Source organism: Peromyscus maniculatus, chromosome 4, assembly GCF_049852395.1.
Source record: "Peromyscus maniculatus bairdii isolate BWxNUB_F1_BW_parent chromosome 4, HU_Pman_BW_mat_3.1, whole genome shotgun sequence".
Classification (NCBI taxonomy): Eukaryota; Metazoa; Chordata; class Mammalia; order Rodentia; family Cricetidae; genus Peromyscus; species Peromyscus maniculatus.
This window is the reverse complement of record NC_134855.1, coordinates 115,310,148-115,324,013: the sequence shown is the minus strand read 5'-3', so window position 1 is coordinate 115,324,013 and position 13,866 is coordinate 115,310,148. Positions and strand designations below refer to the sequence as shown.

Genomic DNA, 13,866 nt, shown 5'->3' with positions numbered 1-13,866 from the left:
AAATGTGGTGGTAATCTAATTGTATTGAAATATTATTTTGATTTGTACTGAAATATTAATTTGATTGTATGTTAATAAATAAAGTTGTCTGGGGGTCAGAGCTATTAGAGCCATAGCAAGAGTGTGGCGGTGGTGGCACACGCCTTTAATCCCATAAGATCTCTGTGTGTTCAGGGATACAGCCAGCATTGGAGACATATGCCTTTAAGACCTAGGGGGCTGTACATTCAGACAGTGACGAGGCAGTCATGTGTTTGGGTTTACAACCAATGAGAAGGCAGAACAACATACTTTAAAAATACGAACCGACAGGAGGTAGGTCTCTTTTCGCGAAGCTGGGACAGCAGGAGGAAGGGTGAGATTTTAGCTCTGAGCTCTGACCTCTCGGCTTTCTCTTTTACATTGTTTCTGTGTTTCTTATTTAATAAGACGGTTGGTTACATCTACACCCAGCACTACATAATCTGGGCATGGTAGTACATGCTGGTAACCCCAGCACTGAGTAGCAGAAGCAGCAGAGTCGGGAAGTCAACATCATCCTCAGCTACAGAGTGAATCTGAGGCCAGCCTGGGACACATGAGATTCTGTATCGAGAAAGAAAAAAATAATTTTTCTCCTTTGAAGTTGTGACCAGGAAGCTGTTGTATACAAATCTAGGGAAATACCTGTAAGTAACTGCAAAGAATGTGGCCCTAAAATGGTATCTGTGAAAAATCAAGGAAGTTATCTTGTAGGAAGTGTACACACCACGGGGATTTTCCAGTTTACATTCACCTGCCCTTGAGAACCTAAAAATAAATCCTCACCAACCTTAGGTTACTGTTGAGTCTTGGGTACAGACAAGTATAACAAGACATGGTATTTTAAAGAACACATAGCTTTGGGGCTGTGGATGACATGAGGAGCTACTGACCACTATTAGAGTTGTATAAAATTTATCTAACTTTGATCAGATGAATATTAAAATACACTGTGAATTACCTTAGGGAAACTTGGCCTATCTCCAGATTCTCCTTGTTAAAAAGTATCTCTTCTACTGTATCTAGGGCTGCAAATTTGCCAGCAACTGCAGCAAGTAGCTGGCCTTTTACTCAGGGTTCAGACTGCTGTGACTTCTCGAGTGGTGGAGTTCAAGGCCTTGGACAGAAAGGGAGCGGAGGGTGCTGGTATGGCTACACTACACAGGTAGTATGGCTGGCTAAAGGATGGATTAAAGAGATCAGGATACTTAGTGGGGAAAAGGCAAAAGGCCAGAGAGAAGACATCACAGATGTCTGTCTCGTTTCAAATTTCTTTCTAGAGCTGGCCCTCTGCCTGGGGATATGGAAGAAATAGCTCTTGCTAGTTTCCTTGAGCACAGACAGTCAGGCCCCCTCTTTCCAAGACTCATATCTCCTGATAGGAACAGCTTTTATGGACTTGTCTGGGAACCTCATCTCTATCATGACATGTTTCCTTGGGAAAATGAGTGGTGCATTCTAAATCATCTGCTTATTAATGAATTTTCCAAACATAATCCATTCACACAATGAACTTTATCTGTGCTGTCCCTGTGGGTGTTCTGTGGAGCATGGACTCCTAGAAATTCAGGCCTGAGAAGTCTGCTATCCCAACTCCTAATACCTTAGAGAAATGATGGAGTTTCTCCCCCAAAGCTTCAGTTCTACAGGAGTCTACTGACAGCTGCGATAAATACAAGGTACTTAGAGGGACAGTCTATATTTTTTCCTTCTTTGCAATTGGTTAAAAGAGCTCCACATGACCAGCTGACTACATGGGGGCTTATCACTTAGCTTTTGCATCTTCAGTCTTTGTAGTTGCCAAATGCAGCTGAGATGAAAATTAGAGACACACAAAAACAAGGGCCTAACCTTCTTGGAAGAATACTATGTGCAGATGGATGGGTGTTACCAAGCATTACTCTCATTTCAATACCATGAAGGACATACAATCATTCACTAATCTAGCAGTATGGCATTTGTATGAACTCTTCTCTGGGGAAGAAGGAAATAATGGTGGTAACAATTATTATTCACAAGTGCTTTAGAGTTTATAAGCCACTTTAGTATTTATTATTTCACTTGACTGCTAAGAAAACTTAGCAAGGCTTACATAGCACATATCACATCTACCTCTGTGTACCAAGTCAGGGGTTGATTTTCTAAAGCCAAATGCTCCCTCTGTCTGAGGTCTTCTATCAAGTGATAGGGAATGCAGTTCAAGGCCGGTCTTTATATTTTAACTTCAATACCTTTCCCTCTGTTCTATTCCATATTGTTTTTTTCCTAATTAATCTGCATTATAATTGGTCACTGAGGAGAGACTGCATGTCTCTGAACATAGAAGGAACATTATGCAAAACAAGCACAGAGGATTAGAGGGCCAGATATGTCATTTTCTGTTACCCTGGCTAATTATCAGTCTTAGAGTCTAATTCAGTAGTGGGCAGGTTACCTTTTGGTGAGGAAGTACAACACATCTCATTTGCAATATTACTGTTTAAAAATTTGGGAGAGTTTTATTATTAGGAAAGGGGGATAAGACCTCAGATTACAGTAACAAGTATGCAATATTTAATCTTGAAAAATGATTCTTACTTGAGAAATGTTTTTCCTAATTTCCTGGGTCATAGTCTAGAAAAATAAAGCAACCAAGACCATCTTCACCGCCATCGCTAGCATTTTCATTAAGATCAGCCACCTGCCAGGCCTTTTAAGGGGAGCGGGGAAGGTGCTGCTAAGGCAAACTGTTCTACAGATGGCACTGTCCTAATCTGTCCCTTGACTATCTGTTGACCATGTTTTGATCCTGAGCCATGGCCCCAGCTACCTGGAGAAGGAACTGGCAGTCAGCCTCTGCAGGGGGCAAGCACTGTAAGAATTCTTTAACACTCAACAACAGTCTGCCTTAAGAGCTATATTCAACTCAGTGCTTACATCTTGTCTTTTGTCAGGATGTTCAAGCATTCCTTCTACCAAGACAATGCTATGGTGAGGACCTGTCCTCTGCAGCGAGCAGCTATTTTCATAGAACACCAATGCCACTGTATTTCTTTTGTTTTAAAAACATAAGGCCTAAAATCTTTTCTTAAAACTTTTATCTTTCCTAAAATAAAACATGACAGGATTCTGCAAGATTATTGTTGCATTTTTTTAAAATCTATCTTGTGTGAAAATCACATTAAAGTTCTCATTTAGTGTATTTTCATCTTTTTTTCCTGACTGAAATTCCATCTGAGAAAGGATTTTTGAGATAACTGGACACTTTCTTTCATATGGAGGAGCGCTCAGCCAGCAGAGGTTGGACTGCACATAACTGAGGAACATAAGACCTATGCTAAATATAACTCAGTCTACAATAGTTTATTGCTTAGACTAATTTTTACTTCATTCTTATATTTATAAACGAGAAGGGTTTTTTTTTTTTTTTCTTTTTAACAGTAGCCTGGCTTAGAGAAGTAGTCAACTTAAGTGTTTAGATGCTGCCGATTGTCAGGACCTCTTAATAATCTTTCTCTATAGTCCATGCTACAGAGAGGACCCTGCCATGATGGCTGGGGTTGTGTGCAATCATGACAGCTATTTTCATAGCTCAGCCACACCTCAGAGGAAGGACAAGATGGAAAACCCCCAAACCTTAATGCATGGATCTGCTTTTAGGCAGCTCTAACACTGTGTGTCACTTTCAAATTTCCAAAAGGATCTCAAACTTTGACACAGTACAGCTTTAAAAGAAAGAATGGAAGTCTAAAATTCTGGGCTTCCTTTTGGAATAGTAGAAAGGGTATGACTGATTTTAGGTGGCCAGGATACTCAGCAGTAGTGTCAATCTCCCAGACTATAAGCAGTTAGAAGGCAACAGTATTTTCCTATTTTTGTGTCACTGAAGCCCAGTAGAGATCCTGGTATAGAGCCAGCACCCAGAACATTCTGTTCCATGTAATGGTCAGAGCAGATGGGAACCGTGGTCTCCAGAGACAAGGAGTGGCTTGTAACTAACACACAATCAAACAGTAGCTTTGCAATGACCCTGAAATGTCCTAGATATATACAAAGGTCCATGGTTATTTACATAACTTCAATAAAGAAATCACAGAAACTAGTAAGTAACTTCAGATTTCTCCAAATCTCCAGGGCTTTACAACTGAAAAGGAACAGTTTCTACATAGGAGACTGTGTAGAGTTTGGGATAAAGGGGAAGAAAAAAAAAAAAAAGAAGAGGGAAGCCAATATTGTGGAATAGAACAAGTACAGTAAAATCTGACTTGATGTTCTTTATTGCGAAGGAAAAAGTAAACAGAGCAAGCAAAGGTAAAAACTGTCAGAAAGACTGGCTCCACATCCAGCACTAGGTCAAATCTGAGGCTCTAAGAGTTTTGAGATTTCTTATGAGAAACTCTAGTAAGAAAAATACAGTGACTCATTTCATAATAATGCCCTTGCTTCCCAAAGTACACAGCTCAGTTTCCACAACCCAAACATATGAACACTGTGCAGGGCTATTGCAACATGAGGACCTTCCTCTACTGTCTGTCCCACATGGACAGAGAGAGTTGACAGAGGGGAAATGGACTTCTTTGGCATGGTGGTAAAGGGACAGCAAGAACTGCTCGCCTCTCTGTGCTGCTGCTCATCTGGGACATGTTCTTTGGTGCCGCTATCTTGAAGAACTAGCGTGCCAAATGCTGCTGGCTTCCTAGTCTGAAGGCTGAAAGACTCCCTAGGCAAAGGGCAAAGTAGTTTTCAATAGATGCTCCAAGATTTCCTAACCAATTCTCACTTAAGACACAGATGACCCAGAGAGCACAGGAAACTAAAAGAAAACTCCCTAAGGGCTACAGTACCAGTGAGAGGTTGAGGCTGCTATCAGGAACAAGACCATTCCCCATCAATCCTGTGAATGTAAAACAGCGAGTTATAAACAATTATAAAAAAAATAGCTGTAGTTTATTGCCAATGTAGCTACATGGGGAGCCAAGTTCCCATGCCTTGCCTAATCAGGAGTTCCCTGAGAATGACTACCAGGAGAAAATGAGATGGATCCTGCCCTTCTGTCAATCTCAATATAAAATGAAAAGAAATCCAAATTCTTGGGTGTTGGGGGAGCTTGACACCGACAGGTTTGGATGTTTGGAGTACATCCTGAGAATGAATTTATTCTCTCTCTCTGGCAGGAAGCATCAGAGAGGGAAGGACTGTTTATTGATCCCTAAATAACTGAGACAGGTGCACTCTCAAGAGGTCAGATCTCAATGGTGGGAAGACTGTATAACTGGCTTGATGAGGGATTTGCAGGAGATGCCTAGATATTTCACGGCTTCTACAGATGCTATACCTGAGAGAGTGGTGGGCTGAAGGCCCTGAGAAGGGGAGGTGTTCAGCTGAGACCCGAGCACATGTGGCAATGGAGCTGTTTGGTGTACCAACTCTGTCCCCTGACTCTTGTCTGTGTCGCTGGGAACATGTATGTGAAGGGCAAGTGAGACATAACTAAAAAGAGTCACCAAAGATAACGAAAGAACTGTGTGATGTAAATGACTTTTTCTTATGAGCTAACACGGTCGAATTTGATAGTGTACCCACTAAAGATGAGGAAACTGAACTCCCCATGTAAAATGTTCAGCTGGGTTAATAAAATGAAGGACTGGTTCACAATGAAAGTTTTCAGTAATGAGGAAGTTCTCCGGATTGCAGGATTTATATAACAGCAGCTACAGAAAACTTACATCTGTATAAATACTAGAGCCCCCAAGGGGATAGTGTTTCATTTGTATTCAGATGCTTTAATTCCTCCTTAACAATTTAAGATATTAAGTATTAACATTACACATCAGATAGAAGATCTGATTTCTCCTGTATCCCATCTGCAAGCAATAACATTCTGGTAGAGTTAATAATTATTTTTTTAAACCACAGATCAATTCTTCCTTGCTCTGAAAAATCAGTTAAGCAATATTTATTAAAATATATGCCAATAAAATTACTTTAGTATTTATTAATTCACTAAGATAATGCAGTGTCCTGGAAATATTCCAAAAAAACAAACTTTTAATGCCTTTGGCCAAATTTGCTTCACTGATCTTATTTCATGTATATTCGTAGAGCATTGTTGATGGACGAAGAGGAAATAAAAGGGTTACAATGGCTTTTTTAAAAGGATCCTCTGCTCAAAACAAAGGAACCAAATGTAAGCATGAGTTTTCAGCTCTTTGCTTTTTCTGGGTCTCTATTGTCTCACAGAACCTCTGAAACATTTATGTATTTACTTAAGATGAGATAAGAAGCTGGTTTTATACTATGTGGGCCATACTTCAAATTTCATATGGGTTAAAAAATAATAAGCAACAGGGATAATCTAATATCCCCATAAATTATTTTAGAAGCATAATAATCATGTCATACTTTATGGCTGGGTTAATGTCTTCTATTTTTTTTTCCTGTTCATTGAAGGTTCAAGCCATAGACCTAAATTTTTTTATTTTTTTATTTTTTAAGGATAAGTTAAATAGACTGAGCTGAGACTGCAGCAAGATACATATACACACAACAAGGACACTGTGAAGAGTGCGTGTTAAGCTTAAAAACCACAGCTGTAAGCTACATTTTGAGTAGGTTTTCTACATTTATTTGTCTGAGTAGAGAACTCCAGTGAAACAGAAGGAGGCCCTAACAGAGCTCAAGCTTAGCATGAGAAAAAAAAGCAAGAGAAAATGAACCCTATTAGCCATGAAATAATACACTGGGGAGAAACACTAGTTCCCATGAAAAACGTCAGTGATTCACCATGGAATACAATGCAGAAGCCACTGACCCCAATGGAAACTTCTAGTGGAAGCATAGATTTTGCTTCTTTTCATTTCCATATCATCACAAACACCATCAAGGTTTTCCTGATGTGTTGTTGCCTCATTTAAAGTTGAAAGTAATGAGATATTATTTATCAAACTAAATATTCATGGTATTAGAGAGGAAAGAAACAAAAACCCAACACATTAATTACCAACTCATTAACTGATCAGTGTTACCAGGCAAAACAGGCATCTCTACCCTCTTAAAACACACTGAACAACTGATAATAGAAGGCAACCACCCGTCCCCCACACACACCACCACACATACCATTACCACCACCACACACACATTACCACCACCACCACACACAGCACCACACACACATTAATTACCACCATCACCACACATAGCACTGCACACACCATCATCACACACACATTACCACCACCATATACACACATTACCACCACCACACACACATTACCACCACCACATACACAACTACCATCACACACACATTACCACCACCACATACACAACCACCACCACACACACATTACCACCACCACATACACAACCACCACCACACACATTACTACCACCACCACACAATTACCACCACCACCACCACCACCACACACACACACCACCACCACACACACACACTACCACCACCACACACACATTACCACCACCACCACACACACTACCACTGCACACATATTACCACTACCACCACCACACACACACACCTCTACCACCACACACACATTACCACCACCACACACTAAACACACACACACACACACACACACACACACACACACACACACACCACTACCACCACCACACACACACACCACTACCACCATACACACCAGCACCACACCCACATCACCATCACCATCACCACCACCACCACCACCACCACTACCACCACCACCACCACCATCATTAATCAGCACTAAGAAGATTCTCTCACAGAATGTTTTTCATACATACCGACTTTTGATTCTGGCTTGTCCAAGTATCAGGACTGAATGCAAGCTGACTAACACAGACCACAAATCTTTCAGGAAATATACGAAGTTCTGTACAAAACAAAGAAGACCAAGTTACTAAAAGCATCAATACCATGCAAATAGAAATTCTTGTTCCCAGGTTCTTTGGTAATGTTTTGTTAAGGCAATATGCACATATATGTGACTGGGGTCTCTTCTGCCTTCTCTCTACAGGGTTTCAACCACCTAGGCAGAGTGAGTTCAAGGAAGTGCCAAGGGGTTGCAAACTGGTCTACCTCAGCCCCTGAACTATTAGAGCAGACTGAACCTCTAGGCAGGCTATTATAACTGTTGTTATATATATATATATATATATATATATATATATATATATATATATATATATATATATATATATATATATATATATATATATATATAACAGGACCCCTTCAGTCAGTGATTGGAACACAGCATATCTGTATTATCTCTTCTTTCACCTGACTTATCTAGCCATCTATACACCCACCAAACACCATCCAGCTGTGGGACCATGCCTGGAGTGATGTGTAACAGATACCAACAGTACCTGTCTAGACTGAATGGGTAGGATTCTTCATCTCTTGGTACTTGCTGCACTGTTCAAATCTTTTTTGCAACATATATATATATATATATATATATATATATATATATATATATATATATATATATTGCTACAAAACAGCCATTTTTCTAAAACAGAAGGATTCCTTTTCAGATGTGACTATATTTTTAAGACAGAATTATGAATTAGTTTAAGCTATGAATCAGGTAAGTGAACTCTTTCAATATTCTCCATGTGAGGTACTGAATAAGATAGTAATACACTTCCATTTGGTTCAACTGTTAGTTAATTACAAAGGTGTTAATTGCATAAACACACAACATGAACACAGGTAACATCTTACACTACTTGGCTAGGTCAGAGTGTACCAAAACACCTAAAGAGTTGATGTTCCTGGAGTGGTTCTCTCCTGAGCCCCCGGGCCATTGCTATTTCTTCGGTGACTACTGTTCTAAACCATGTATGTATCACAACAGGTCAGATGTTCTAACCAAAAGCTCCATCTGTCCTGCCTCACCTGGCTCCCACTACCTAACAAGGATGTGCCAAGCATTCAGACCCTCCATGACTTCAGCCCAATCTGCTGTTATGGTATCAGCCAACGGGGCCTCCCATAGGAAGGCTTTGTTGCAGGTGGAATCATGGGTGTGTCTAAATTTCAGCCCCACACAGAAGTTATATCTGAAGGGGAATATCAGATGGTTTCTGGAAAGTTCTAAGGAAAAAAAATTATGGAAACAGTTAATACTTATGTATTAATTCTTGAAATAAGTTATTGGGATTGAGATTAAGTGGTAAGGAGCCTCTGTTAAACTTTATGGATGGAAAACAAGTCATAGAATTCATTATTTGTCCTTTCTCTCCCCTATAAATAAACCAGACACTTAAAGTACAATGTTATTTAGGAGATGAGAATTAAAATTCAAAATTATCACTCCATCTATTTTGTATTTCTATTTTTTGTCTCAAAAATAAGAGAGATAGATTATGAATACTTTTGAATAAGATATGAATAGATTATGATAATCAAATCAATTCAGAAGTTTCTTTTGTATCACTTTACTTGATTATGTAATAATTGATTTGTGTTACTTTAATACTTAAAGATTTAAGCCGGGCGGTGGTGATGCACACCTTTAATGCCAGCATTTAGGAGGCAGAGGCAGGTGGATCTTTGTGAGTTCGAGGCCAGCCTGGTCTACAGAGCGAGATCCAAGAAAGGTGCAAAGCTACACAGAGAAACCCTGTCTTCAAAAACCAAAACCAAACCAAAAAATGATTTAAACATCAGTCCCTACCAGAATATATAGCTAGACTGCATTGTAAGAGATAAAAGGTTAACTTTTTTAGTAAGGTAAACAAAGTAGATGACTCCATTAAGAGGCTAATACAGGAGCTGGAGAGACGGCTCTGTGGTTAAAAGCACTGGTTGCTCTTCTAGAAGACCAGGGCTTGAGTCTTTGCACCCATCATGGTGGCTCACAATCATCTGTAACTCCAAGTCCAAGGATCCAATACCCATATCCAGCCTCCAAGGACTCTTAGCACACATATTGGACACACATATATGTGCATGCAGGCAGACCTCATACACAGAAGATAAAAATAATCTATTTTTTTTTTTAAAAAAGAGGGTAATATATTTCAGCAACATTCAAGAGTCAAGAAAGTACAGACAATCATGAATATTCCATGAGCAAACCTCCATGAAGGCAATTTCTAAGTTCCTATTTCATATCTTATATTCATAAGGACACTGTCCAAAATAGTTAATCTAAACTTTCTAATGTTCATATCTACACAGAAGGAATGGCCATTATCTTCTGACTTCATTGTGGTTGATTGGACATGACATCATTTTCTATATCATGACTTGCAGAAGTAAGGGTTAGGAGTTGGCCTCATTAACTACTTAAAGAAGGTTTGCTGGCTCTGGGCTGGGAAAGCACTTTCTTGAAACTCAGTTGCCCCTTTCCAAGCGCTATGGGGTGCATGTACCCTGACAAAATGATTCAAACAAACTTCACACGTTCATTGAATCACTTTTGGAACCCAATGAAAATGTTGTGATGCACCAAGAAAGTAAAGTGCACTGTGGTCCAGTTCTCTGTTTCCGTGGTCAGTAAGCACTATGAATGGAATATGAGGTATCACATATGCTTTGAAATACTAAATGACGTAGACACAGAGCAAATAGGAATATTTATTCTCTAATTTTCAATCCTCTTTTGGACAAATTGATTATGTAAATGCCTGATCCAAGAAATCGGATTCTTACCAGTATTCTGTGAGCTCTGAATACAGCGAAGGTGTATCCCTCTCTTGAGGAAATAGGCTGTGATCTGAAAGCCAAAACCTGTAATATGAAAGTGACATGATTAGATTATAAATCTGTCTGAATTCCAGAGACCCTGCCCAATTTGTGTCACACAATATGCCACTCAATAATTAACAAATAAAAGAATAAAGAAGTAACAGAGGCCTCACATGAGTGGAGAGAACAATATTATCATGCTGGCTCTTCTAAGAGGCCAGGACAAAACACCTGGCATGGTCCTAAGTCTGTGAAGTGGCTCAGTCACTTCATCTGTAAAAGGGAACAAATGAGGAGGTCTAACATGTCTGAAAATGAATGATTTCAGATGAATGATAAATTAAGTCTAAACTGATGCATAGATCTTGGCCACCTGCTAATGTCCACTACTTTTCATTAAAAGAATAGTTTATTTTTTTACTCAAAATGAGTGTACTTTGTAAATAAGTTACTCCTTAGTTCAAGTGCAGTCACATCTTTGTAAAGGATGAGACATAAGAAACACTGCATGAATTCAAAACAAAACAAAACACCAACAACGTGCATCCCGCTGAACTCCCAACTCACCAGAACAGACAGAAAAAAAGACTGCAAATACATGAGACAACTGGCAATCTCATTTGCTGTTGATAGAAGTACAAATGGGTACAGCCATTTTGAAAGAGTACTTAACACCTAATGCTGAACTTTCACAAATACGTGTATTTCCATTATAACATTCTTCAAAATGGTTTCAAACTGGAGCCAAAGTGGAGCTCCATCAAGAGTAGAACATTTTGAAATGATGATACACTGTGAAATATTCTATTTCCCTTAAGTGTGCAAGCTATAGCTACTGCATCAACTCTGCCCCAAACAGAGAATCTAATCTGTGAAGTGAAGCCATTGCCATGGATTCATCCGAGTTCTGAGCACTTGCCTGCCTTTCCCCTCCTTTCCTTGGTCCCTTTTCTCTAGTTTCCCTTGGGTCATAAAACACTGGGTTGACTTCTCCTGAAAAGGTCAATTAACAGTGCTTCACAGTCTTGAGAGAGGGTGAAAGTTTCCCGGCACTGAGACAGCCCAGAAAGCTGCTAAGCCTTCAAGACAGAGACTAAGAATCATTAAAACCTCCACAGGGAAATCAAGTACCTTCTATCTTTAACTTCATGACAAAGGTTTTCTGAAACCATGTGTATAGTTAAAACACAACCAAAGAAGTTTCCTCTTCTAGATTTACTGCCCATCCTACCACCCTGCAAGCAGGCTCAGGACACAGGAAAGCACAGACTTGATGTTCTGTCTAAACATGCAATGGCTTTGACAGCACAATTACTTCAGTCATGCAGATTGTGAAATGACAGCGACATCCATAAAAGGATAATTTCCAGATTTACAGCAATCAAATATATTTTCCCGACACAGTAAAAATCAGGTTGTATTTCAGTCATATTGCTTGCTTCTGCTAGGTTGTTAAAATGTTGTTAAAATATGTACAAGGTTGGCATTTCTCTGAGTGCTTTAAACAAGTGTTTCATACTTTAGGTCACTGAGAAGATAGATGTTACCTCCATATCTGTTTATTTGCCTTACTGTCAGTGGAGGAGTGGTTATAGGAGAGGAATTAGCAGCAATTTGGAACTCAAGAACACATTAAAATTTAGAAGTAAATTTTCACATAATTATTTATGAGTCTACAAAGGACTAAACAGGGAAGAGAATTAGCCTTTGCTAGTCTGCAGGTCTAAGCAATTAAGATGCTGATGGCATGTTCAAAGTTTCAAATTCTTCCTGACAAAAATCTGAGCAACAGAAAGTTATAGCCAGGAAGGAGCCAAATGTAAAGCTGATCATGAAAGCCACTGCTCTATGTTCATGAAGCCTGTTACCTGGAGGATAGCACCTAACTGATAAAGAAACTCACGCCAACCAATAAAGTTCCAATACAATGCCTCCTTCTACAGAAAATAATACAAGGCATATGCCAAGTGGTTTGTTCCCAAAATCACTAGGACAGAACCTGGCCCTATGCACCTGCATCTCCTAAGAGAGAATTATGTCCAGGAATTACTCCTAAAGTGGCTTGTATTATTAGTAGTCTTGGGAATTGCAGCCTAATAGTCCTTTAAAAGAAATGTTAAGTTTAACATGTTAAAAAAAAAAAGGAGAGAGAGATTTGCACCTGTTTAACGTAATTCCACTGGTTATATGAAACTGTTTTGTTTAAAGAGAGATTAAACACAAAAGGTACTTGTGTCAGTTCTTAAGGCAAACTGAACTTGATATATAAACACAGAAAATTACTGCCACTGAACATACTGAGCTGAAATGCTTTGGAGATGTATTGCATTTCCATAGATAACGCGGAGAGATAAACTACTACATTGTTATCTTTGTTCTTAATGAAATTGAGTTTACAGAGTTCAACTGGCCACTGAGGTTTTAAACTTACTCAGGGTTAAACCTGGGCTGCAATGCTGAAGATAACAGTAATATGACAGAGAATCCAGGGGGTCTCTTTCTTCCTTACTCGGCACCATCTCCCAGCTTCCTACACTTTGGTTGTAAATGCAGAAAATCATGTTAGGTTCTCAGTCTTTGTCAGAGAAGTTTCTCATTGCAGCAGGCTGTGATTCATGCAGAGACTCATAACTGGTAGAATTACCAAGAAGAGAGGATGGCAGAGTGCTTGGTCCTAAATGGGTCATTGATATCATCCTTTCCAAAGTTTAGAATTATGGAAGAGAGGAAGGAAAGACTGGAAGAGACGGAGGAAGGGTAAGTGCTTTGCAAAAAGGCATCTGGTCATGACATGGCTATGACACTCAGAAACACTCACTAGATCTGTGGTTACCTGTACAAGATTGAGCCAATCATCATTTTATCATGAAACGGGGAAGAGCAAATGAGGCCACACTCCTTCCTGAAAAATTACAAACACTTAGTAGTGTTGGGGGAAGGGCTGTCACCTTCTTCTGTGGTGTAGCCACTGGTAGGCTGTCCTATGCTCCAGAAAATAACTTTCTACCCATGCTCATGAGAGCAACTCTAACAAGCGCAGTGGGTAACACACACAGAAAAGAAATTGAAGTAGGAGGGGGACTTGCTGGGAAGGTTTTCACCTGAGAAAGGAGTTGGGGAAGACAGATGGTGGTGGGTGATGGTGTTGAAAT

General features: G+C 39.5%; 1 protein-coding gene across 9 annotated transcripts in view; it reads right to left on the bottom strand.

Annotated features, from left to right (window-relative positions):
- Slx4ip (SLX4 interacting protein) overlaps positions 1-13,866 on the bottom strand; it is a 189,698-nt gene that overhangs the window by 33,436 nt on the left and 142,396 nt on the right. For all 9 annotated transcript variants that reach the window (XM_076570721.1, XM_042276330.2, XM_042276331.2 and 6 more), the window contains 2 exons: positions 10,679-10,756; positions 7,795-7,883 (listed from right to left, as the gene is read on the bottom strand). In XM_076570721.1, coding sequence (XP_076426836.1) covers positions 7,795-7,883; positions 10,679-10,756 — 167 coding nt within the window. The remainder of the gene's footprint in view (positions 1-7,794; positions 7,884-10,678; positions 10,757-13,866) is intronic.